This window comes from Porites lutea, chromosome 10 (genome assembly GCF_958299795.1).
Source record: "Porites lutea chromosome 10, jaPorLute2.1, whole genome shotgun sequence".
Classification (NCBI taxonomy): Eukaryota; Metazoa; Cnidaria; class Anthozoa; order Scleractinia; family Poritidae; genus Porites; species Porites lutea.
This window is the reverse complement of record NC_133210.1, coordinates 17,260,845-17,287,545: the sequence shown is the minus strand read 5'-3', so window position 1 is coordinate 17,287,545 and position 26,701 is coordinate 17,260,845. Positions and strand designations below refer to the sequence as shown.

The 26,701-nt window shown below is 39.8% G+C and overlaps 2 protein-coding genes across 2 annotated transcripts; both read right to left on the bottom strand.

The window, feature by feature from the left end:
- Positions 1-1,846: 1,846 nt before the first annotated feature.
- On the bottom strand, positions 1,847-18,968 carry LOC140950481 (uncharacterized). Its single transcript, XM_073399716.1, has 11 exons — positions 18,758-18,968; positions 15,859-15,953; positions 15,459-15,551; positions 13,816-13,947; positions 12,915-12,991; positions 11,817-11,959; positions 11,185-11,270; positions 10,458-10,562; positions 9,919-9,998; positions 6,244-6,283; positions 1,847-5,741 (listed from the first exon to the last, which is right to left on the bottom strand). Exons 1-11 carry the CDS (start codon positions 18,966-18,968, stop codon positions 4,035-4,037), a joined length of 2,769 nt encoding a protein of 922 aa, XP_073255817.1. The 3' UTR covers positions 1,847-4,034.
- A 1,942-nt stretch (positions 18,969-20,910) lies between these two features.
- Positions 20,911-25,871, bottom strand: LOC140950575 (uncharacterized). Its single transcript, XM_073399810.1, has 3 exons — positions 25,464-25,871; positions 22,645-23,125; positions 20,911-21,443 (listed from the first exon to the last, which is right to left on the bottom strand). Exons 1-3 carry the CDS (start codon positions 25,605-25,607, stop codon positions 21,298-21,300), a joined length of 771 nt encoding a protein of 256 aa, XP_073255911.1. The 5' UTR covers positions 25,608-25,871; the 3' UTR covers positions 20,911-21,297.
- Positions 25,872-26,701: the final 830 nt, after the last annotated feature.

Genomic DNA, 26,701 nt, shown 5'->3' with positions numbered 1-26,701 from the left:
TCAGGATCATTTATAATTCAAACTTGTAAAACTAATTACATGTATATGAATATTACTTGCTACTTGCTTTATTGTACAAACGACCGGTTTCAATAGACCGGCGAAATTTCTCATTTTATTAAAGCACTGAGGTTATGACAACTTCGAGTTAAACTGATTTCACGGGTTGTCAAAGAGTCGAGCGATTTCCCTTTCCCAGGTGAGCGCCGACTCATTTTGCTTCAATATTAAGAAACGCTCTCGATCTCTTTACGGTTTCATTGCCTTTCGCCCGACATGTTTTGCATGGCGTTTCGTCGTGCAAAACCTCCACGAAACATCCACGCAGTGCGCAAGGTAACTTTATCCCGATTCTAAAAATAACTCGAGACGAATTACCTATGGAATAGGGTGTGTATGGGGGATGCCTTCTCTGTCCCCTTTATCCTCTATTGGTGAAAACTATTGTCTGCAAGAGGTGAATACTACCTAGAATTATTAGCATTATCAGCATTAAAATGAGAACACAGGTGCATAATAAAAAAAATTGTTGCCATGATAATATATTATTTCAAAATTTTTTTTTTACAAATTTTCCACATATAGGGATTAAATTGCATTAAATGTCGAATGATACATAACCCATTATTAATTACAAATGTATGTTATGAAGTATGAAAATAAGGGTGAAAAAGCTTCAGTGAAACATGTGATTCTGATCAGCCAATTCGCCTACAACACTAAACATCCCTAGCGAAGAGGAGCAAGGAGAGACGGCTGTATCTTACTACGAGTAGGCCCCATTTTTCCTTATATTAGAGATAGTAGAGCGAGCGAAACGCGAGCGCGCGCGAAAATCACCCCACCGCGTCTCGCCTTTCTCGCGTGGGGTGATTTTCACGCGCGCTCGCGTTTTCCTCGCTCTACTATGGGGACTACTCGTAGTCTAGCTGTATTCGCATGTTAGTTCCAGTCGTGCCAAGCGATTATTCCTTTCAGTATTTCTTTCTTTATTTTTTGCGCCCAAGGCCGAAAAACAAATTTATAATTGTTTTATCATTCGATCATCGAGTCTTAACGAATAAACTCATGGATTGGAAGCGATCGCATGAAGGAGAAAAGCTTGGTTTCATTTACGGATGGGCAGAACATTATTTGCAGCCAAACACAGTTGGACTACATTGCATATGAGCAGACCATTATTTGTGGGCAGTTATTTGCAGGTCAAGTGATGTGCTGTCGTCCAACGAAAACGTAGAAAAATTTGCATTGAATGATAATTCGTTTTATTTGTGAGTTGTAAGTTGTCCTTAAAAGGAGTTGTTCCAAGCAATTGCTTGTAATGCAGAGTTTTCAAAGGACAACCAAAGAAAACGTTACGTATTGAAACAAGACGCGGACAAATTGATCTCATCAGCCAATGAGAAATCGAAGCAAATATCTATTGACTCAGCTACAAAGGTGAGCAATTGATTGTCTGAATAAAAATGGGTAGTAGGATGAGGGACTGGGACTGACCAGAACGTTCTTTAGGGACTGGGACTGACCAGAACGTTCTTTAGGTTCCAGTCCTTCACAGGAAGTCTTGTCAAACGCTGGAAAAATGTGCTACCAGTTGATTCAAAACTTAAGCCAGGGGCGGATCTAGAGGGAGGGTGCAGGGGGTGGGCACCCTCCCCTGAGATGACCTACGGTTTTCTAATACAACTGGTATTCTGCAGAAAAAAAAAACTATGTGGTTTATTGGTGTTGAATTAGAACAAGAGACGAGTGCACCCCCTCCTAAAAAAAAAACCTGGATCTGCCCCTGTAAGCAGCTGGAAAGCACAGCAATGAGAAACCAAGGCCAAAAAAAAAAAACTAAAAATTTATCGGAGCACTGGTACAAAAGCTGTTTTATCTGTAAATTTCGACACGTATAACAAATAAAATGTATTCGAATCCATAAAAATAAACCTAATTAACAATACTTCAGCCTATTATTAAAGTAAATTTAAAAACGTCCATGTATGTTAACTGTATGTGATACTATTTACAATTGAAAAATCACCTCCATAAATCACCAACTGATTTGATGTAACGGGCCTTTGGTTGATTACGAGTTTCATTTTGTAAAAAGGAATACACCAAGAAGAACAGGCTTGAATTTTAAGGCAAACGATTCGTTAGCTGTCCTTAAGTCTCGCTTATGGGTGCCAATTTCATAGAACACATCTTTTTTATTGCTGAGAAAAAACATCTACGATTAGTGTCAAAGGAGTTGACCGAGATCAGACGAGGAAAAAATATATATTCTGCAAGGCAATTTACAGAGCAAATCACCCCCCCGTTGCACTCGACAAAGTTTTCACCAATGTCCGAACCACCTGACACTGAGTCGTTGTTGTGTCGAATCGCATTATGGGACTTTTTGGGTGAAATTATCTCATCTCTATAGACGAATCCATGTTTTCATTTTTTGCCTCAATAGCATAGGCTCATTATTCTGATGAAGATGATAAATTGAAATTTCGGAATATTGAAAGAACATAACAGCTTCACTCTCTGAAAATTTCAGCCCGATATACCAACTAGTTTCGGAGAAATTGTCTTTGAAAAACCCCCCAAATTACAAAGAATGTATGAGGCCATTATTGTAATTTTTCAGTTTTTAATGCTGTTCTTTTCTTTGTTACTGATTGCAAAGAGCTGAAACTTGCACAAACTGCATAAATTAACCAGCTCTTTAATTTTTGAACCTAGTTGGTATATACGGTTACTTCTTCTGTGGGTTAAGTCGTATGCGAATGAGCAAAAAAGACGTCACGATGAATACGCCCATTAGCTACTACGAGGTTGCATGGGAAAATGGGTCTAAATTCGTTCCTTAAAACAGTTCCTTGGTCCCTTGGGGCAATTCAACACAGATCCATCCCACTCTCGTGGGCAACCTTATGATCAATAGACCTCTTTAGCCTCTATTTTTTGTTTTCCTAATACAGGTCATGTGATAACACTCTACAGAACTGTCTCTGTCAAATTACGTCTTGATCACGTGCATATCTACGCATAATTTATGAAGAGACAAAGGGTCAAGTTTCCCAGGGACTTCTATTGGGAAACCAAACCATAGAAGCTAGAGGTCTATTAATAGCCTGTGCCAGGTTCTCGGTCCGTTCAGACGAGCGAGAAAAGAGAGCGAGCAATGAAATATGGCGAAAAACGGCGGGACTAGAGAAGGGGAGACTTGGTCTCTCCCCAGCCCCCAAGTGGCTTTTGCGCAACTTCTGTCGATCCGCTTTCCCCACTATCTTCCGTTGGAGCCTGGAACAGGCTAATTAATACAATGAATTAATTCTATATTATACAGAACCAATCAATCCAAGATGTTTTGATGGCAGAGTCATGCAGTTGAGAGGTTTTTTACTTCTTCATTCCACTCATTCCACCTTCAAAGTATCTCGAAATTTCCATTGGTTCTAAACTATAGAGAACCCACTAAAGTAGTCAAGAATTTGTGGAAACCTGTCAGATTGGCAACAGCAGGGCGATCTACACTGTAAAGATCAGGCTGTCAGTTTAATTTAAAAATAAAAAGCTTGATCCTGATCATTGCCCTATTGCTTCACTAAGTTTTTTTTTTTTTGAAAAAACATTCTTATCTGCACCATTTGCGACAACTGTTTTGATCGCGAACTTATTATGAAAGGAAAATTAAAGCATCGTCGTCAACTAGCTACTATTTCTTACATCCCAGTTACCCAATTTTTTTCCTTTACAGTCCCCTTGAATAAAATGAAAAACCATTAACGCTTGACCGCGGTGGATATTGAAGTTAACCTGCCATTGATTAACGTTCCAACAAAACCCTTTTCACTTTGAAATAGCTAACGCTGAAAATACGTATGCCTAAAATGGTCATTTAACTGAAATGTGCCGCTGAAAATTACATGTAAAAAGAAAAAAAATATATATATATTCAATGCCGTAAGCCCGGCTTCTTCAGTGCTTACACTTCATATTCAACCAGATTTGAGGAACCGGGACGAGGTTGCAGATAGCAAATATATCTCACTCTAGAAGCTTTGTCCTGCAGTGCTCCCTTGCGCGGGATAATACCCGTAACCCTCGGGATAAGTCCACTGGTTTCCAGCAAGACTGCCGCCTTCTTGAGAAGTGTTCGCGTACAAGTTCGCATTCTGCGAACTATTCGCCGTGTATGGAGGCGGGGGCTGTTGTGGTGGGGCGGGGAGATAATTGGCATCCGGAAAATTTCCACTCTGTTGAGGTGACATGTAGTTACTCTGAATGTTAGAGTTTGTTGAAATCTGTTGGTTATAACCTCCGTATTGACGGTTTCCAACAAATTGCGCCCCAGAGGGGTAGGGTGGTGGTAAAGTTTGAGTCTTCGCGGGAGCCGATAACGCTACTGGCGTCGTTCCGCTTTGCTGGGGAAATTGCTGATAATTGTACATGCTATTAAAGTCATTCTGACCTCCCCAGATGGAGCCGGGTACGCTCTGTGTGTGAGGTCGGCTTTTCATACCACTAAAGTCTCCCATACCGCTAACAGTGGCGTTATTTCTACCAAAATTTGACGCACCACCGAAATTGGCTCCTACACCGGGTCCGAAATTGTTCATCCCTCCAACAAACGATCCACCAAAGTTTGTTCCTTCTTGACCTCCAAAGTTTGTGTTGGGGAAATTAAAGTTTGTGCCGGGAAAACTGGGTCCTCTAAAGTTTGTCCTGACATTTGGGACCTGCTGTGCCCCTGGAAATGATGATCCTCCCTGAGGAACACCCGGAGCACTGTTGGAATGGAGATTTCCAGCTTCTGTGAAATTATTTCCGGGGATATTTGACGTAGCGACGTTTGAAGCTCCAAAATTCGGTGTAAGGTAATTGGGTGCCTGTTTTGTAGGCAGCTGGGCCTTCAGCATGTCAAAATTAGGAGGGTGTGGAAACACCCCCTCTGGGGGGTAGTCTGGGGGTATTCTGTAGTTCTTCACGTTGGCGACGGGCGGATTTCGAGCAACCGGAGCGACGGTGGCTATCCGGGAATGTGGATGAATCTTGTTTCCTAAGGGAGCTGCGTTTTGAGAAGGGGCAGTTGTCGCAGTAGTATTGACCACTGCTTTAGACTCTTTCTCTAAGCTCGCAGCTTTTTCACTTGTGGCGTTTTTGTTCTCCTCCAAAGTCTTCCCTTCTTTTCCGTCGGGTTTTTCCTCTGTTCTGTAATCGCTATCTTGTTTTTTATCCACAACTGACTCCACTGCTTTCGCGTCGCTGCCTTCCCCTTCTTTAACATTGTCACATTCGGCCTCTTGTCCGGTTTCCGTGACTTTGAGATCCTTTGTGTTTTCATTCCCGACGTCGTTGTTACTGCCATCATCTTCATCGTCCTCGTTAATAATCCTTCTCTTTCTTCTGAGGTTCCCGTGCCAAGTGCTGGATTGCTGACTCTCTTCTTCAGAGTTTCCTTCATACTCGTACCCACTCGTCCGCGACTCTGAGTCGCTCTCGTAATCAAGGTCCATTAACCTGCGGGATCTGCGGGTGTTGCGCTGTCCCGTCCCGAGCAACCTGCCCGTCTCGTATGCGGGTTTGGAAAAGAGTAAACCCTGATCTTCTCCATTGACCTCTTCTCCTTTAAATCTCTTTTTATCATTTTCAACGGCAGATGTGATGTCGTCTTCAAATTCCCTAAAAGTGTAGTCGACGTTTTTTCTTGAGCGCCCAGAACGCCTGATCCCTTGATCTTCCTCGTCGTCAGAGGTTTTCTATAGGAAATGAAAAACACAATTTAAACTAAATGTAACCCTGTTCGAAGCTTCATTTGAACAGCTATATTCTTCACACTGTTATCGTACATTTTAGGGAATCAATCAGTACAATATGTTTAAAAATAACAGTGATCATTCCCTTTATTCGTCGGCAAATAAATCCGACAGCATGACTTGATTATTTTGTGATAAAATATCAGTTAGAGATTGGTTGATTGATACAAAGCTTGTAACGCTACCGAGATAGATTTCGTGACATAAGACTCAACAATTTGTTAACAAAGTCCTTAATAAATTTACTTTATGAAATGTTGTAATGCGATTTTGCAATAGCAACTAAATCAAGGTTTTCTACGATTGGGAATTTACTGTACATGCGATTTAACTAAAATTACTACAATGATAGAAGAAAAACCTTGTGTAGGATGTAGAGTAAAGTAATCACCGCTTAGGAAGGTAGTTTTATAAATTCAAAAACATAACATGTAAAAGGAGATACCTGTAAAATGTTATTTAAATCGATACCAGCGAAGCCCAACCTAAGAAGGAAAAAACAAAATAAACCAGATGTAATGTTAGAAACCAATCGTCTGCGCATGCGCACGGAAAAATACAATAATGAGATGTTAGTTACTTTTAAAAGCACCTTCATAAAGTCGCATCAGCAGGAAATACCAAAAACAGCAGGAATATAATACTTTCCCAAATAATGATCCAAATTTTGAAAAAGGGAATCAAATGGGATACCATAAGTGTGGCCCGTACCTACACTATAACAGGTATCGTTCGCTCGAATTACGGTGATCAAAAACTATGAAGTCGTTGATCTGCCACTCGTGGCCATCCTCTCCATGATGGTTCGCGCGCCAATCAACGGACTCAGAGCAACTCCAGTTAATGAGAAACAGTTGCCATATTCATTGGCACGCTGTGCCGACAGCTGGAGACATCCTTATTTCTCACTAAAAATAGCAGAGGAAAGAAGCTTCCACATAACAAGCAAGCTTGTGATTTCAGTGTCAGGCTAATGCATTTCTAACATATTGGAAGCGTAATGGGAAATCAGCCTGGGTAGTTTCTCTAAATTGTATCTACTGGAAATTTGTTTCAATTAGAGACAGAGTGAGATTGACAGGTCCAAATTAAAACATTAAACGTTAATTAATCAAACTGCTATATGATGATTCAATCCCCTGTAAGGAAAGTACGGATATTCTATGAAGCTACAGTCAGCTCCGTCCAAAAAGGACACCTTTTGGACCGGAACTGTGTCCGTCTTGGAGAGAGTTCCGTTTTATAGAGCGTTAACTAAAAGGAAGGAGAAAATACAGGGAACAACTGTAGGTGTTCGTTTTACCAAAGTGTCTGTCTTATACAGGTGTTCGTTAAGATAGTAGACTGTACACATTTGTTGTTAACGGTCCAGCACAGACACTTTGATTTGCTCAAGTGTCGTCTAACCATCAGTTCTTTTTCGTCTTAGAACATGTTTTATCTGTTAGGATTAATTAATTCTTATATATTAGGTGCTTTATTGGACAAATGTAAGTCTGGAGATTCTTAATCAGCAAAAAGTGTGACTTACAGTTAGATAGAAGAAAGGCTTGGGAAAAATAATCGGACCATTTTACCTTTCTGGAAAACTGCCAACCTGCCCCTCCCCTAAGCCTACGTTAATACTTACTTCTCACTTAAGGCAAAATGTTGGATTAGGGAAGGGGTAGGTGGGCAGTTTCCCAAAACTATTCGGAATGAAACGGTAATTTAATTACCACGATGGCAAACAGTCAAGAATTATCTAAGCTAAAAAATGCTATCGCATGGTTTGCTTAAGATAAGAAACGCCCCAAATGGTTCATGTGGAAGTCTAACTACTCCTTTTTTCAAGTCTTTCATATCAGTTCAAATATGTCTTCAGTTCCGTAATAAATCGTACTGAAAACACTGACAGGTCAGTTCGATTTGTCTAAACGTTTCCCTGTTGGAGGAACATGAAATATTCGACTAATTATTTAGTTTTCTTGACATTATTAAATGCCACTGTCATTTGGAAAGTTTTCGCCAATTGGGAAAAAAATCTGTTCTGTTTTCCCTATATGAACATTGAGTACCACTATTTTTGCCAAACTTGATGGTCATCAGGACTATTCTCTCACTTCTTAAGTACAATTGTCCAAAATTTACTGATAAACGTCTTTTCTAACCCCCTTAAGAGAAAAAAAGCTATCAGCCACCCCTCTCAATGAATAACTTTTTATTTCCTCACAAAAACCAGGAACCGATTAGCGGCAACAGGCTCTTGCAAAATGTATTACTGGTTTTATCATGAATGAACCATTCCCACTCCATATAGACAGATCAAAGTACAGTACAATACCGTAAATGACCTAATAAACGGCCGGGACATCTGTTTAATTTTAGGGCTCCAAACGGGGGCGCTTAGAAGGAAGGAGGCGTTTAAAAGGGAGACGCGTTTATTCTCATAACTGTAACAAACTCAACAAAACTAATATACTTTCGGCGGAAATATCAATATTAAAATATCGTAGTAAATAAAAAAATAACGGAATATCCAATCCACCAATTGATACGTCTAGACCGTCTAGAGATCCATATCGCTCTTTCAAATCCCAACATCGATGTCAGAACGCTTGCTCAGGGTTATTGTGTTGCCATCGTTAGTCTATCCTCAATTTGAACTTGACATTGAACAAGATGAAATACCGCCGCAAAGTCTTGTTCATCAAGCAAGAAACTGAAGGAATTTAATGATTTTGCTCCTTTTTGCTAATTCCTTGTATTTTGGAGTGATTCTCAAAGGAAGCGTCTATTAAACTTTATTAGAGAAGGGCGTCTGATACAATTTTATAGGCGTAGAGGAGGCGTTTATTTAAAGGCGGGCGTTGATTAGGTCATTTACGGTATGCATCATCTGATTTTCAAGACAATTCTTTGCTTCGTCCATCACAGAAATCACTGCGCCGTGTAACTTAGTTTCTTTCTTTCTATGGCTATCGCGTAAACTTAACACGTCCCCAGTCCCCCTCTGAAGGAGCTTCCTACGGGATTTACAGCAATACCTAAGCAACTTCAAAGATATAAACGACATACAAAGAAAACTCCTTTAAATCGATTACAATGTTGCTTGGAAAATTTGACTCGAAAATCTCCTAAGACTGACCTTGGAGTATAAATTTTGAAGATTCAGTATTTCCTAAAATGAAAAAAGAGAGTGACAGGGAGGAGTTTGTGTTCTGGTGGTTAACGACTAGTGTTATTAAGAACAAGAAGATATTTGCAATGTAAAACTGTAAAAGGTTTGAACCCGAAGTCATTTCATAAGTCGGTTTAACATGATCATCCGGGTGAACGTAGTCCTGTATAGGACTGTTGTTGTTGACAGTGACTGACGTCTTGACAACCTGTGCGGTAGTCATCTTTAAGGTCAAAGTGAGTTGTATCACGTCAGTTGATGGTATTAAAGTCTGGTTATTGACATGATTGGTCAGTTCAGAGTCGATGTTATTGGTCGTCTGTCGGTTAAGCCGTGCATGTTATTGGCTATAAAGACTCGAAATGTCATTGGTGCGTTTCTATCCGTCTATTGTCACAGTTTAACAGTCGTTTATTGTCAGTCAAATTGTGCGTTGTCCACTGCGATGTATTGGGAAAGAAAAACAAAGAGGGAAATTAAGAAACAATACAAAACGGCGAGCGCAAACAAAGAAAACAAAAATAAAATATTTTAAGCCAGTTTGAAACGTGCAGAGATTAGTGGATATTAAGGATATCTGCGCCCAGACTGTTAAAAATGTAAAGGCATCACTGAGGCCATTTGATCGACTCTTTTTTGCGGTTTCATGCTGTAGCAAATGGTCCCTGATCGGGACTAAAGCTAACAACAGAACAGGCGCTAAGGGAAAAAGTCATTGGAAGAAAGGATAAGCTAGACCTTTTATAACTACGGTGCATTTATGTCCGACTGCCACTGGTTAATTAGAGATGTTGTGAGATGCAGTTCAGCACAGACTTAGTGTCCTCAAAAGAAACGCTGCGTTAAAGCATCGACAAACTGTTTCTCTCGAGACAAGAGATTCATCATCAACCACTGACCACATATTGAACGACATGTTCACCCGACTAGACCATAGCGTTTTCGATAATTTTAAATCACCTTTTGGCTTGCCTTTGCCTTAACTTCATCCGCGCTGCTATACGAGTCTTCTTCTCCTTTAAAACTTCCAACAAAGCCAGCTAGAGACAAAAACAACACAAAATAACAACTGCGTTACACACGACGTGGGAAATGCAATTCAGTCCCCGCGATATTTCTTTTGAGATATAAAATCCATTGTGGCGTTTTACAAACCGAGTACAAAAGCTACGACTTTCAAGTTTGTTTCTCGCGGAACTCGCTGCGTGCAGTGCGACTTTTACGCGGGAAATTTCATAACCACTCCTCTGATTGGTTGTTTTACCGTAGGACTTTGAAACCCGAGTAAAACACCTCCGTGGCTTTACAGTCGCTTCTTTTGACCGTTTTGACGTTGCCATGGTTATGGCCCACGATAAATTTATCTCCGAAAGAAGCGGACAAGCGTTCAGACGCAGTTTTCTTTGATCTTATGTACAAGAACTTTCGTGGCGGGAAAAATGACCTAGCGTAATTCAGTCTGGTTATTCCGTGCCGTAATAAAATCAACTGAAACCCACCTGTTGGCAGAAAGGGCAGAACCAGTCCCCCTGTGGCACCGTTAGCAGAGGGGGACGAAGGCAAGCTGTATGATAGGCGGCGTCACACTTGTCACACAGAAGAATCTGTAAGATAAAATTGACATAGTCATTAAAAAGGCAGATACAGACCAATTTGTAAACATCGCGGCATAACTGCAGCTAGAGTTAATACGGTCAAATGACAATAAAGAATTCATTATGATTATCAAACAGGTTGTCAGAACGCCAGTCACTGTCAACAGCAGTCTTATTCAGGACTACACTCGGCAGAAAAGTCTTATTCAGTTTACTATAAATGACATGTCTCCGCCCTTGGCCTTAAGCTGAAAACAGTCGGTATCGATGATTGTAAAGCGCAAAGCGCCGAAAGCGTGAATTCTTGAATGCAACGATGCGCGCTTTGTTGTCCACACGAAGGCTTTTATTCCCAGTCTCGTCCTGGATTTCATCTTAGTTCCAGAGTTTCCGCTAAGGTGTCTGTAATTATGACCAGCGCAAAATACGACTTACAAACAGCAGTTAACAGATTAAATGTCCACATAAATCTGTTTGGAGGAGAAAGTGTTTGGTGCCCTGCCATTTCCAGGAACCTTGCCTGGTGGCAAATTGTTGTTTGAAATACACTGATTACTAAAACGCATGTGGTTTTCAAGTGATTTACAGTGAACTTTTAATAGTACGGAGTAAATACACTACATGGACTCACTGAATCTGGTCGCACGTTTGAAAAACATCTCGCACATGGATTGTCGTCGTCATAATCTTCCTCCACAACATCTTCCTTTTTTTTTCCTACAAAAACAAAGAAGTACATGTAAAAGTTTCATGAGAAGTCCAAACGAGGTCTGGATCACTAAAAAATTTGTCAAAAACGTAAAAAGCACCGGCAGAGCCATAGAACTACGTAAGCAAATAAGCAAAAGCACGCAGGATGGCTTCATTTGCGGCATAAGCTTATAGACGTCGTCGTCGTCTGTTGGAATTTTTTTTTAGTTCAGCAGCACCCTCGAACACATCGGGTGGGCGGTCACTTGGCTAACTCTCGAGGGTGAGGGTTTGTTAGGTTTTACTGTAGTAGTAATAAAGCTCTCTATAATTAGTATTAATTCATTCATTTATTTGCAATTAAGCGGGGAGGGGGGGGGGGGGGGCAATAACGGTAGAAATCACGCTCGAAAGACAGACACAAAAAGGAGACAAGAGAGCAAGAAGCGGGTAAACGAAGCCCCTCGTGGCTTTGCCGCTCTCTCGCGCCAACCCTCACCGCTCGCTTCACTCGCAACTCGAAACAAAGTAGAGAACGTGTCTGCAGGCCTGTAGTTCAGTTGTAAGTCTAACCTTTCTTTCCTTTCTTCTTTCCAGGACTCTTGATATCTCGTTTCTTTTTCATTTCCTTTCGTTTCTCCAGAGCAATTTCCTTTGGATTGACCTCTGACTTCGACTCGAGGAATTCAACAACAGCGACTAGTTCATCAGTTTCGCTGTATGAAAACCAAAGCATTAAGGTGTATGGGTAGACTGTTCACAGTCCCCTATTTTTTCGTGAGATCGTAGAGATATAGCGCGTCTTACCGTTAATGGCGGCCACCTTGATTTTCCTCGCTTCCTCCCAAACCGCCCCCGCCCCCTAGGTAGTTTTGAGACTCATGCGAGATGGCAACCCGTAACGCAAAGCGTTCGATCTCGACGACCTTACGGAAAAATAGAGGACTGTGAACAGTCCAGTGTATGGGCGAATGCTTGTTTACATTTGTTCCCTCATTAACATACGCCTCTAATTATCTGATGAAGCCAAGAGCATCGGCTTCAGGAAATTCTTATGTTAATAGTTCCGATAAACTGTCTTTCTCTCTCTTTGGGGCAAAGCTGTAGAATGAGATACCCTGTCACATCCGACAGCTCCCCAAGAATAAAATTCAAAAAAACACTCCACAAATTACTTTTTGATATTTTGAATTTAGAAGGTGACTATATTGATACGCCCACCTTAATTGAACACGTCAAATTAGCCAAAAATATCGAAAAATAAAGTTTTACTTATTAGTTCTACTTTAACAATTTATTTTTTGATTAATTCGTTCTTCTTTATTGTGTTAGCTAGTCCTCATCCATATTACGATTTTTATTCAATTTATTTGTAAACTGTAAACCTTGCTTAGTTAACCTTAGTCTTAATTTCATATTTTGCACTCAATGTCCCGCCTCGAGTAGCCCTGCTAGCTGCGGGCAACACTTCTGTAATATTATCTTTTTATTAATAAAGTTTGTTGTTGTTGTTGTTGTTGTTGTTGTTGTTATCTATAATAACAGTCCCAGAAGTCTTTGCGAAGGTTGACTCGGTCCAGTTTCCTCTCTTGTATTGCCTTACTGTATTCTGCTATGCGCAGTACCTTCTGTATTTTGGAATAGACTTGTTTTATCTACACATGTACTTACCCCGCTAACAATTTCCACGATTCACAATTCACTTCATCTTCCTCTGTGGTATACACTCGCACACCATTACAATCGTCCTTTCAAAAACAAATAATACTTTGAAAGCTCATTTCCTGACCTTAGAAATTGAAAAAATAAATCTAAAAGTCTCTTAGAGTGGATTTCCCCTATCGCGTAATTTTTACGTGCGTAAATAAACTAGAGGCATTGTATATAAAAGGCCTCGCGTTAACATAAAGTCAATTACCTTTTCACGCGACCTTCCATTCATTGTTAGACTGCAAAACGGCACGTACTTGGTCTAGGTTGAGAACGAGCGCCCGAGCGGTCAAAAGAAAGGTCAGATGTGAGAGTGAAAACGGATTGTGAGAATACATTGCCTCTATATTATTAATACGTGCTCCATAAACCGATTGGTTTTGTTGAAATTGTAAACTATGACGGGTTAGATCAAACGGTGTTACAACTGACAGCGCTACTCGTCAAACATATCATGGAAAAGGAGTGACAGACTCTTCTTGCAGGGAAGCAGAAAAATAAGATTTTGTTCAACATTTCTGGGATGACTCCCTGCAGGAATTGTAAGGGGTCTGTCACGGATTAACCCAAAATATCCCACTGCCTGAGAAAGTCCAACTAATTAGCAATCAGTTGATGAGGCTGGCTGAGTATAATCTGAAGAATTATGCTGATCGAGGAGGGTTTTATTCTCTGGCATTAAATAAAGAATAACGGGAAGGAAGACAAGTGTCTCCCTTGCGCGCTGCATTTTTTTCTTGCATCCATTTTATTTTTTTTGGCACGTGCTATGAAGGCCAACTTTAGCCAATCTGAAACGGGGAAATATTCTCAATGTATAATTTGCCTCACTGATAAAATTCACTGAATAAGTCTCTGATACCTCATGATACCAGTAAATAAATCCATCCAAATCTCGTCCAATGGGCTGCATGCGAAGATCCTCAGCATCAAAACCTTTATTTACTGAACTCTTGAGTTTTTCATTCTGATCAAATTGGCATTCAAGTAACACCTGCAGATAACAAAATAGAAACAAAAGACTACAACAACCATTGAATCTCCTTGTACAGAAATATCTTTGTTAGGCTGTTCCAGGCTCCAAGATGGAAACATACAGAGATCGTGGAAGACTTGATGCAAAAGACAAGCAGAGGATGGAGAGAGACAGAGAGAGGAGGCCACTATCACCTTCCCCATGTCCCAGTTACAGCGCATCTTATTTTCACTAGGACTGTTTTGGTAGCCTGTGTACCAGGTGCTTCGAGGTAATGGGCGCAAGAAAGAACATGCGTGTGTGAGGGAGACGCAAGGGGAGAAGGAGCGCCTGCCTGAGAAGCCCATGAAAATTGTTTCCCAGCCCAGTCTAATTACCTGGCAGCTGCTGCAAGATCCATCAAAAATTTTGACAGAAAACAATTCTCTCGCCTCAAATGTCTCCCTCGTGCAACCCTGTTTTTTCCTGTGCCCATTACTTCCAAGCGCCTGCTATGCAGGCTATGTTTTCATGACATCCCAACTATCAAAATTAAATTTAGGTTAAAATGTTTTAACCTAGGTTGATTCTCATTTTCCTTTGTCTCCTAGTCCTAATTCATGAATAATTAGGTCTAAGAGACAAAAGAATTTAACAGAGAATCACTCTAGGTTTAAAATTATTTTAACCTGAATTTAATTTTCACCTGTGACATATATACCAAGCTACAGTGAATGTTATTCATGCATTCACTTGGCTTATACATGTACATCTGCAAAAAAAATCCAGTCCAACTTGACGGTGCTTCAGTAAACTTATAGAAAAGAGCTATAAACTAACCACCCTCCTCTGTCTCTACTTTAGCTTAAATTGCATCTGTGAAAAAGCACTCTGACTACTTTTAAGGTAGGCTCAGTCTTCAGCCTTGGGTGTCCCGAGTACCGCAGGCGTATTGAGACAACCCAAGGCTGGGGACTGAGCCTAACTTTAAGTGTCACAGCTGTGTAGCTCATTTTGTTAATTTTGCCAATTACACGTGCTATGGCCTTAACCTAAGTGAAGATATAACTGGCAAATGACAAATTCACAACTTTTTGTCTTGAAAACAAACAATGTCTCCCAAGCATTGCAACCGATGTAACAAATAACCAAAAATAACTTTGAAAAACTTTATGCTGACAAGTTTTCAAAAACCTAATTTGCAACTCATTTTAATCTGCTTTAAATTTGCCCATCCATGCCTTCTTTTGTATATACTGTGATATTTCTTTCTTTCTTTAACGTTTTGAGCAGCTATTTTTATATTTCACTCAATTTAAGGCAGTTCCCACATTGCAAACTTTGATAAATTTCATGACACAGCTCCTTTGAGAGGAATTGCCATGATATATGACTTTTCATTGCAATAAATTACATGTACATTTTAATCCACAAAATAAACCAGTTGACTGTTTGGAGTGTGGCTTTTGCACAGGTGCAGTCTATATGTAGGTAAATACTAATATGTTAACAAAAGGCCATGTGAAAATTCAAAAGATGTTTTTCACAACCTTAAAGAGTTCCAGCTTGTATGAAACTTCTAGTTCCTGGTAGCCAAACTGCTCTAAATCCCATGCACAGACCAAGCCATGTTCTTTAGCAACCTTGAAAAACAACAGTTTCAAATGAATAAAACATGTTACTCAACTTTTGGTACAATACTGAGGGATACATGGGGGGTTGAGAACAGTGGGGGTGTGTCAAAGCTATTATCACAATAGCTACAGTGTATGCAAAGATGTCCTACTCCGGAGAATTTCTAGAATGAACACACTGCACAAAAGGAAAAAAACAACAGCCTGTAGTATCTATTCTTATTATGTGAAACTGCAAAGTTTTACAGTAAAAGTATTTTCTCTCACTTAAGGTAAGATTTGGTCTGGTTATTGATTATTATTGATAGATACAAACCTTAAGCAGAGATTTTTCCCATCTTTCTGGGTTTACAGATACTCCAATTCTTCTTAAAAGCTTCCTAAAAAGTTCTTCAATCAGCAAAACATTGCCTAGAAAAGAATACAGGCTAAACAATCAGTCATTTTTCTTGTACTATAAAGTTGGCAGAGACACTGAAGGTGTCCTTTCACTAATTTTTAACAAGAAAAAAGTTACGATAACTAATGCAAGTTCAGGGCTTACGGCTGTCACCAAGCTAAGACGTCAAGTTGTCAGGTATATGTAATTAGTAGGTGGGGAATTCAACTGCCAGAAAAAATCTTTTGGTTCTAATCTAGTTTTGCTTCCCATGAATGTTCAGTGAAATTGTTACAAATAGTTATGGTGAGTCCCAGTCCAGAACCAATGAGTCTTGGTTAAAAAAATCAAGTCCACAATTGAAAATGCTCAGGCCTTTATGTAGCCAGACAGTTAATCTGAACACAGACTCCAAAACTCTGTATTACAGTACATTGAAATTAAAATACAGACCTTCTATTATAAAACACAACAAAGGCTTAAAGAAATGTGCACTGTTAAACAACAGCCATAATAACTGCCACAGAAATTACACGAATGGGATATTTCTACAAATACACAAGATGACATGTTCAGATCAATCGATCAATCTTTGCATCCTACAGGATGCATGCCATGAATTCTTTTGCTTCTTTGGGAATTTTTACGTGTGATGGATGCAGGACGCAGAGGCACATTTAACACAATCACTGAAAGTTAGCAGGGGTCATGTTTGTAGTAGCTGGATAAAATCCCTGGTCCCTGGCCCTTAGAGCCAGCCCTGTATGCTGCTTCTATGAAAGGTATTACCAGTATATCACAAGGGCAAATCCAGTAAATTCACAAAGGAGCAGCTGGAATACTTGCCAGCTAGATATGGTAACTATTTCACAAGCAAAGTGTGAGATTTAGAAGGTCTCTGCACGGGAAGAAAAGTTAGAGCGAAGAAAGTGCTCAAAACAAGCGGGGTCTCGGAGCTGTACTCCCCCAGAAAATGTTTAAATTTAGGGTTCCGAAATTACCACTTCCAGCATTTTCTGCGGGACATTTTCAGTATGTAAATATGAAGGAAAATGCAGTGAGGTTGCAGGCAAGGCACATCTTTTCGTTTTTCATCCCACTTTAACATTTCTTACTGATTATGATAAAAGGATAAAGGATATACTTACACACAAAAAAACCGAACATTCTGCGAAAGAGTTATCAGTCATTCTGATTTTAGGATAAAAAATGCTTTCAAGAAATAAAAAGAAATTCCAGATTTCTGCTGTACATGCAGGCGTACGTGCATACACAGACGCTACACTTCTGCAGTAGTTTTAGTCTCAAGACACTATAATACCGTAAAATTCTGAAAATAAGCCCTTCCATGTATAAGCCCCTCCAAGTATAAGCTCCCCAATCCGGTAACACAAAAAATCCGCCATTAAATCGCCCCTCCAAATATAAGCCCCCCGGGGGCTTGTACTTGGAGAATTACCTACCCTCAAATACAAAGCAACACAAAGCAAAAACACTAAATTTACTTTCAACTATAAGGCTAGCTCAATCGATTTTGAAAGACACATTTCCCTCCGTAGATAAGCCCCCTCGAAAATAAGCCCCTCTAAAAGGCCTTTGAAAAATATAAGCCCTGGGGCTTATTTTTGGAATTTTACAGTATTCATTATTGTTAACCCTTCACTTCTTGTCCCAAGAATGACCACATTGATTTTCTCAACAGTTTTCATAGAGAATCAAAAGATTACGTTATGAGAATTAAATTAAGTGATCACCTTCTAAGAGAAAATGCTTTGATCTTTGATCAAGTTCTTTTAACTGCATCCTTAAGTAAGTGGATATCACGGATTAAGGGAATAAACATGGGTCTGTGATGTTTTGCTATAATATCTCACGTATAATAATAAAAATTAAATGAATTCATTGTTCATCCCTGAAGATCTTCTTACACAAAATTTGTAAGAAGATCTAATGTCTCACCCCTAAGGAGATCCAATTTTTTTACATTACTCCTGGAGAATTCTGTCTCCCCTCACCCTGGGAGGGTGCAAAAGTTTTATCCAATGTAGCCCAATGTGAACACTTATATGTATCCCAATAAGTAATCTCACAATGATCTTAAGTGTACATGAGCTCATGTTATTCTTTAGGTCTACTTAACTGGTACTTTCCTAGTACACCCACCTATAAAATGGAAGATATGCCATTATATTCTTTTAAAAAATTGGAAGTATCTGTATATAATAACATTTAAGCTTCGCGAAGATCCGATTTTCCGACCCAGATGTTAAAACGATTATCATTACGGGAACCTCGACGGCAACAAAAAATTAATTTTTAAAAATGATCCTGGGAAATGACCAAGGTTTGTATAAATTCAGCCCCGAGGCCACTGAGAAAAGCGCGCCAAATTAACACAAAAATTATCATATTGTCGTCAATGCTGGCGATATTTCTTCATACAAACGTTGCTTGGGCCGAATGAAATCTACAGACTGGCAGAAACGTGCACTATTTTCGGCGAGATTAAAAAGGAATTGAGATGATCACGCAATTTGGAGTAACGCAGAGCAAGTTGAGCTGTAAGTTATAAACTCAGTTGGGGAAGTGACAATGCAAAGAAACAGTGCAGCTGTCTAACAGCTCAATAAAAGCGCTTTGTTCGGCCGTCTAACAAAAGCTAAATGTACCGGAGAAGCGAAATACAGCCATTCGTGAAATTAGAGCCACAAAAGGGAACTAGCCAGCATTTTGTTGGAAGTAAAGAGGATTGGTTAAAATAATTTCCCAGAAAAACGCCCTAAATGCTGCAGATAAATGACACATCAATTAAAATTTGACCATCAATTAGGCTTACCGTTTTCAGAATTATGGCTGTTGAATCCATCCTCCAGGTCATCTAATGAAAGATCAGGGAAGTGCAAAAGGTGCCTAAAGTTCTCCAGAAATGACCAAATAATTGCAAAGTCTGGATATTCGGCAGCTCGACCCGTCTTCTGCGTACCAAACTTTACAGTACCCGTGTCTTCCTCGGGATCGACTTCACTGCTTGCAGGAGTAGACGCCATTTTGATGGCAAATAATATATGCTGGGATCCAGACTTCCTCTTCTTTGATGGGTTACTATTCCCAGGCCTCGGGCCGGCGCGTTCCTTTCTTTCCCCTCCCCTCGCACTTTCAAGTACGGCTCTCGTGTGAATTCTCGCGACTCTCCCCGCCCAAAAAAGAGTTTGCTCGCAGGCTATAATCCTGTCGGCTTACTCTTTTCAGACGAGTTGCAAGAGAAATTACTTATTGTTACAGGGCCTTTACGCAAGTCAGTGTCGACAAACAGTTAATCACGCCGTATCAGGTACAACAAGGGTCCGCCAAGTTTTTTGGGGAAGCCTGAGGAAATTACATAACCATTGCCTTCCGAAGGGATCTCCTGCCAACTCTTTTGGAAACAGGGGGAATTGTTGAGTTTTTCGGGAACATCGTTTTTTTTATGGCTTCTTCATAATTTGACTTTCAGTCTTTTATATCAGGCAACCCTTTTGCTCAGGGGCACCCAACGACGGTTTCCTCCTAAATGCATTGAAGACACTTTTTTGGCTATCCAGAGTACTTTTAGATCTCTTGAAATGCATTCTAAGAGAAGCTGTAAAGTTTGTATCTGTTCGGTCATCCTAGGGGAACTTGAGTCTTTTCGAAAATTCAAGGGCTTCGGTATTACTTTCCCAAAAATTTTAGATGCAATCTGAGTAGTAACCGAGTGAGAATTGTTATGATTTCTCTCTCTATCACATTTTTGAATCCGAAAATTTTAGGTTTCCTTTTTTTTTTCTACGACTGCGGAAAGCTAGAATAACTTGGGGAGTGAAATGTGAAAAATTAAACTTCAGAAAATCGTAGAGAATTTCTTTTGGTCGCTCGCAGTTTTAATTTGAGAAGGGGTGAGTTGCATGAGTCCTAGAGCCTGCATGAATTCATATTCTACACAACTTTATTGATATTTGGACTCAGAGCTAAGCGCTCCCTTTCAGCTTCATCAAAATATGAGTATATTTACCGGTAAACCACGAAACTTATATCTTTATACTGAGTGAGTTAAATGCAGAAATGAAATTAGTAACGCGACAAAATTTATACTGTGAAAGGTTTGAACCCTGGCCAGGAGTCACTTCATAAGTTTATTCTCAAACTTCTTGACAAGATTAAATTTTGAATGTACAAGTTTAGTGAATATATGTGGTAGTTTCGATATCTGGCATAACACTGATGACTTCCATAAATCTCAACGATGGGATTGACGACTGGCCCTAAAAACGAGCGTAGGAGACTATCTTGAACCAGCTTACACAGCGTAGTAAACACTGAGAACCACGGGAAAGTACAGCTCGATAGTTTTTCTTTCAAATGCACGGAAAACTTTAGAACTTCATTCACACGCAGACTCAGAGTTTGGATAGAACTGTTTTATTGAGTCATAATAGCCATGGTTGATAACAGGGTCCCTTATTACTACACTCTGTCTAGCAAGGTCGGCGTATAAGAGTGTGTATGGCATGTTCGGGACAGTTTAGCTTCAGAGCCGATACTCACAAACAGGATCTTATACACTTTTATCTGGATTCATGTACTTTTTTTTTCACGTTCTTTAAACAAGTCCGTATATAGATAGGAATCCTTTCACCTTAGGAATGCTATCCATGGTATAGCCGCTGCATACATTCAGCCGGAACTTAGTTTCTTTGAAATCGTAAGGCACATATAGCCTCAGATCGTCAGGTGGGATTTTGCTAGCATCGCCAACATTTAGAACTAAGGTCACACTAGGCGATAGGTCCTTCCAGGTGGCTGTACCCAAGTTATGGAATGCTCTACCGCGTGAGCCTCGCAATATTCCAAACTGGTATACTTTTAAGAGCAATCTTAAGACGTACCTTTTGAAGTTTGCTTACGTTTGAATGAATTTTTATTGTTACATATCGATATTTTAGATTTTCATGGTGGAAGTGTATATATTCTTCTTGCTTTGAGTAGCGTCAATAGGTTTGCAGTTTTTTTTTTTTTCATGCTTTTATTACTAATGTAAAGCGCATTTGATCATTTTTATGAATACCTGCGCAATATAAGTAATTAAATTATTAAATTATTAAGCAATGCAACTCCGTGTACCCGTGTAGACAGTGCTATTGCACTCCCGTATTTTGTTATCCAGTGTGCGTGTAAAAAGATTGAGAGGTGGGGATAGTGTGTCTCAAATATTGCACAGAATCTGTGAGTAAACTCGCTCCAGTCATCCTCACTTTGAAAATCTATCTGCAATCCCAGCATTCTTGGCAGCCACGGCCTTGTGGCGGATAGGGCCGTGTGACTTGAAGAAGAACTTAGAACAAGGCTCAGGGTTAACAGTTAATACAGCGTTGTTTTAGTCTCGACCTGGGATATCTTTCTCACTTTATTGTTGTTATTTCTCGTTTCCTTGTTTTTGTCTTTTTTGTTGCGGCTGTAAATCTGTGGAAAGTATGAAAAGGTGAATGGTCTGGTCATTTCCATATCTGAAAATAAAACAAATACAATGGAAATGAAATTTAGGAACCATATAAAGTCATAGAGCAACAACCAAGGGCGGTGAGGGACTGGAGAGCAAGGGGATTGAGAATAGCCCACTTCCGAGTTCCAAAAACCCTCACTTTCAAAATGAGGCTAGGTGCACAACCTCTCTTGGGAAAATGAGTTTTATTTGAATGAGAATGAAAAATGATTTCCATATCAAAGGCTGCGCACCTACCCTCATTTTGAAACAGAGGCCTGGGGGAACTCGGAAATGGCCTATTGGAGAGGAGTAGAAAAGAGTTGAAAATTATCGCTCCTTTCGCTCTTCCTTCCTCAACGGATTAAGTAGCACTGCCAGTTACTAAGTGGCAGTGCCAGTTATTAAGTAGCAGTACCAGTTACAAAAACAGTTTTTCATCTGATAGCCCTTACAGGGCACCGTATTCCTCTCCTCACGAGCCAGAAGCTTGATAACAGGACAGCGACTTAAAAAGAGGGACTACTTTGGTAATAATATAAGTTGTCACTTTGCTAGCCTGTGTCAAGACTTCTCCAATAACTTCCTTTCCTTCACGCCGCGAACGGACTATTGAAACGGCCGTTGCCAAATGTGTTTCACTTTTAGCTGTTTTCACAGGATTTGAGAGTGTGTTCCGATTTAGTTGGTTACGGCAGTTGAACTCAGATTGTCTATTATTATAAGCATTGCCAGAAATAACTTATGTAAAATCAACTACAGCAAGATATGCATTGTCGCATCAATATACTTGCTCAGCAATTTTACAGTGTAAAGCCCCAGGGGAATTCATATATGTACGAATTGGGCCGAGATTTTCACCTTATCTCGTGAGGAATGCAAACTATACTGTAGCTCTTTCTGTAGCTCTTATTTGGCTTTCTGTTTTAGAATAATATCATTTAGGAGTTAAACAAACCTTAAGCCAGGCTCAAACTTTAGAGACCCCCAAAAATGGGACCAATTTGTGTATGGCTTAAGCTTAAAACACCCCATTTCATTTAGGGCCATAAGTACAGTTGGACTGTAATTGTGCACCCTATTGAAATTAAAGTGTTATTTATGTTTCACATGGAGTTTACCGCCTCGCTATCTCTTCCAATTGGCATGGAGCAAAGGAATTAGCAATTATAAAACGCCTTCAAGCAGCCTTTTGTTTAGAGCCAAGATCCCCAATCGCAACTTACTAAACTCCTTTTTGAGATCCAATCCGTATTTGTTGGTCATCTCCTCGGACATGTCAGAATCTCTAAGATTCGCTTTATTCCCATCTTTCGCGTCATCTAATGGGCTTGTGTTCAACTGTCTCTCATTGCTTGCGGTGCTCTGATCATCTTTAATCTTCTTTCTCTTTGAACCTCTCCCGACTTTTTTCTTGGGTTTTAAAATTTTCGGGAGTTTTTTCGAGTCTTCAAGAGTGTACAGTTGAAATGATGTGTCGCTCAACTTTTCTGCCGTACTTTTCTTGCGAAAATTCGAGGTTAAGTAGCCGGTTTCTCCCACAATTGTAAGTCCATTTTCCAGCTTATTTAGTTCTCGGTCTTTTTCTTTTGGCGTGTATGGATAAGAACCGTCATTTTCGCGGGAAGAAGACGTTTTCCTCGAAGATGTTGAGCTTCTTGCAGATGGGATTGGAGGCATACGAGACTCCTTCCTTAACCTTGAACTCTACGTAAAGGAAATAACAAAATGAGTTTTAAACAGAGTTTAAACTGAGGACTCATACTTTAATGCGACTTGGGGAACGCCAGTTACAAAAAAAATAATTGTCTCTTTACCAGCCTGCGTGGCAGGCGCCGAAGGGGAGGGGAAGTAGGGAGGGAGAAAAGCGCAATCCCTCTCTTTGTTCGCTTCCTCACTATCCCCTACCCCTTTCGACGCCTGCTACGGCTAGGGGCTTTCGCAAAGGAACTCATTTTAAAATGTTCGTACGTCTCAGATCAAATTGAATTTGGGAGAGTTGGTTTCTAAAGAGAGAGGAAATACCCCAGGGGGTACTACTTATATAATGGCTTTGATAGCCTATACGGGGATCCTAAACCCCAAAGGGGTACCCTTTTCACCTTTTTCAGGCTAGGGATTTTACTACAAGTTAAAGTATGAGCAAGGGTCAGGGAACTCTGTCTTTTCGGTCAGTAACCTTAAAGGGCTAACAATCCCATTTGATGGCTGCGAAAAAGCCAAGAAAATTTTTTGGTTAAAGGTTGTGTTATACGGGACGATTCGCAATGACGATTTTCAGCGCAACACAGCGTCACAACATTGTTGCGACATTGCATCGAATAGTGGCAACGTTGTATCAACATTGCAACGGTGTGTTGCGCTTAAAATCGTCGTTGCGAATCGTCTCGTGTAACATCACCTTAGGTGATTCATTCTTATTTAAAACACTGCATTGACCAGGCAATCACGTCGTTTTACCGTAGTTGTTTGTGATTGTTGTAACAAGAACCTCAATCAATGAATTGCTTCTAAGATTTCAAAATCGGACTTTTTTGACATTTTTTCCCTTGAAAGAAATTTTAATAATAGCTCTTCTCTATGCCAGCACACCAAACTGGATGATATTTTTTGTACCATTGACGATTAAAATCCACACAAATTATCTCCACAAATCAAATTTAAGAGTGGATGAATCTAATGAAACTCCCTAATTCCTTGTTTCAATTCTTTGTTTTAATACTTTTGTTTACTTTCCATGAATATTTAATTATTGGCGTTTCAATCTTTTCGCTTCTCAGATTTTGTTTTTTAGATGAAGGCAAAAATTAGTAACGAAGAAACTTCAAGGTGGAAATTTCGAATTCTTAAAGTTAAAGGCTGTAAATTTATCCGGTTGCAGAAACAATCAAAATATGTTTCATTTATTTCTTTTGTTAAGACTAATTAGACGAGTCTATTAAGAGCCTACAAGGTGCTAATGCTAATATATCGATTCGGAATTTGCGCTGAAAACAAACACGAAGGTTAAAAATTCGTATCGCAGTAGTTTAATAGGTTATGTTGAGTAAAAGAAAACAAAAAAAAACTTCTTATCTAAAAAATAGGGGCACCAACGTCAATTTTCGGAAAATATCTGTTCGGAAGCCGATTTGAGATCTAGAATTTTCGGAACATTTGTTGTAAAATTTCTTGCTTGCCTGCCTCTCCAGGATTTTCGAACATCTGAAAAATGGTATAATTGTCCGTTTTAACGGGTTTTTACCCTAAAAAGGTCACCTAGAATTTTCGGAAAGATAAGTTTTGATCGCTGTAATTTTCCGATCACTAGACTTTCAGCTAGGAAATCCGAACAGATGAAAAATTTTTAGGGGATAAAAATACGCCTATAACTCCTATATCTACCGTTTAAATACTAAAATACGTTTAACAATGCTATGTTTAAGTGGTTTTGAACTATATTCTCGTTGGGTGCCCCTGAAAAAACGTAGTCGTGAAGAAATTAGTCGTAAAACATACAGTGAACCGCTCGTCTCGGAGTTTTGCATTGTCTCTACTTCTTGTTAGAGTTTTGAACATACAGTACTCCAAGAGTTTGAGTTTGTGTATAAGCAAACGAATAAATGTACTGGTTTCTAAGGTCTCAGAATTTATGTATCTTGAAATGTCATCCAGAGCACAAACTTATAGGAAAAAGATGCTGGAAATTCGGTCGGAGTCACCAACAAACGGCAGGGTGCTACACTGTGTCATTACAGAACGTTTAAATCTTCTGACTTCAGTGACCCTGAAGATCTAATGTTAATTATTAAAGAAACTTCTTATAATCAGATTTGACTATTCATGTGAAACCTACTAGCATCACCTTAGTGTTGCTGTGTTAGGATATGCGGGTGAATCTAGTTTTCTCAGTTTGTAGATGATCGGAAATCCTATTAGACAGTTTGGCCATGATTTCTTTACACTAAAACACTAGTTTGCTCCGAATTCATGCGTATCAAACTTGATATTTCACTTGATCAGGGGTTGATGAATTCTATAAGATGGTTGTAGAACCTCTTAGTACCTGTTTATCACTCTCTGAGCTTCCAAACCGTGAGTGAAGTTTAGCTGTGAGTCCTTGACAGTACACAGTTCCTTCTTCGTTTACATCCTCCCTCGCTAAAAGCTCGAAAATCGGCGGTACACTAGCCACGGATACTTTTTTCATCTTGCCGCGGTTGACCACAAGTTAGGTAAGGAGTGAGTTAAACTGACTCTGAGAAAACTTTTGCGACAATAATTTGTTTCCTAGAGTTGAAAAGAACTGACATAAAAACTTCAAGAATGCGTGCACATTGTACACTCTTTTCGCCTCTCAGCTGGTGACGATTGCCTTTCCGATGAAAGACCAATATAAATCAGTAAAGTTTCAGCTGTTTCAATTCTCAGGTAGGCTATACATGCAAAATACTTTGCATACGGTACTCAAAAAAACCTCGAAATACCGCAGACGACCTATCTCGCTTGATCGGAAGTAGTGCAATTCATTTCACGCATGCATGCAAAACCTAAAAGAGAATAATTCCATAAAAAATAAGTTTAACAGAAAAAGCAAAAATCTAATTGCGTCATGCTTGCGTTATTAGTCTTCAAAAAGAAATAAAACAATTGAACAGCAATTAACATCAACGCTTAAATGAGGTTGTTTTGAAAAGGTAGTTCATTGTGAAACGGGGTGCCACATTTTGACCGCGAGGGGGGCGTGCGGTTATTAAAATGCTAATAGCTAATTGATGGTTGTCGGTGATGTTTGCACACATGAAAACGTCATAGACGATTAATTCACTTAAGATGTGCTATATTTTGAGAGCGTTTTGTCTGTTAATCACCAGCAACCATGGCGATAGGTGTATGTGGTGAATAAGAGTTAACAAAAAGTTTTTCTTCGTGATCAAGTTATTTTTCGTTTACGTGACATAACTACAAAATCGGAAAATGTTTTGGCCCACAAGAACAAAACAAGGCAATTGTTAAAGGTGTAATTACGAAACATCGTTTTAAGGCTCGAAAAGGTGTGAAGAGAGCCTTCCCGCAGCCTTGCCACTCGCGACGGACTCCTGGAAGGCACGAGTGACTGGAAAAGAATTAGGTTCTCCCACGTGCGCCCCGCTATTCTTTTGCGCCCACATCCCCTTCTTGCGCCCACTGCGCAGGCTTGAAAAGAGTACTGTTAAAACACAGATGTACCACCCTTCATTTGAGTGTGGGTTCTGTGCACTTTTTCCCTTTTTCTTCCGTCCCCCAACGGGCGAGGGAAAAACC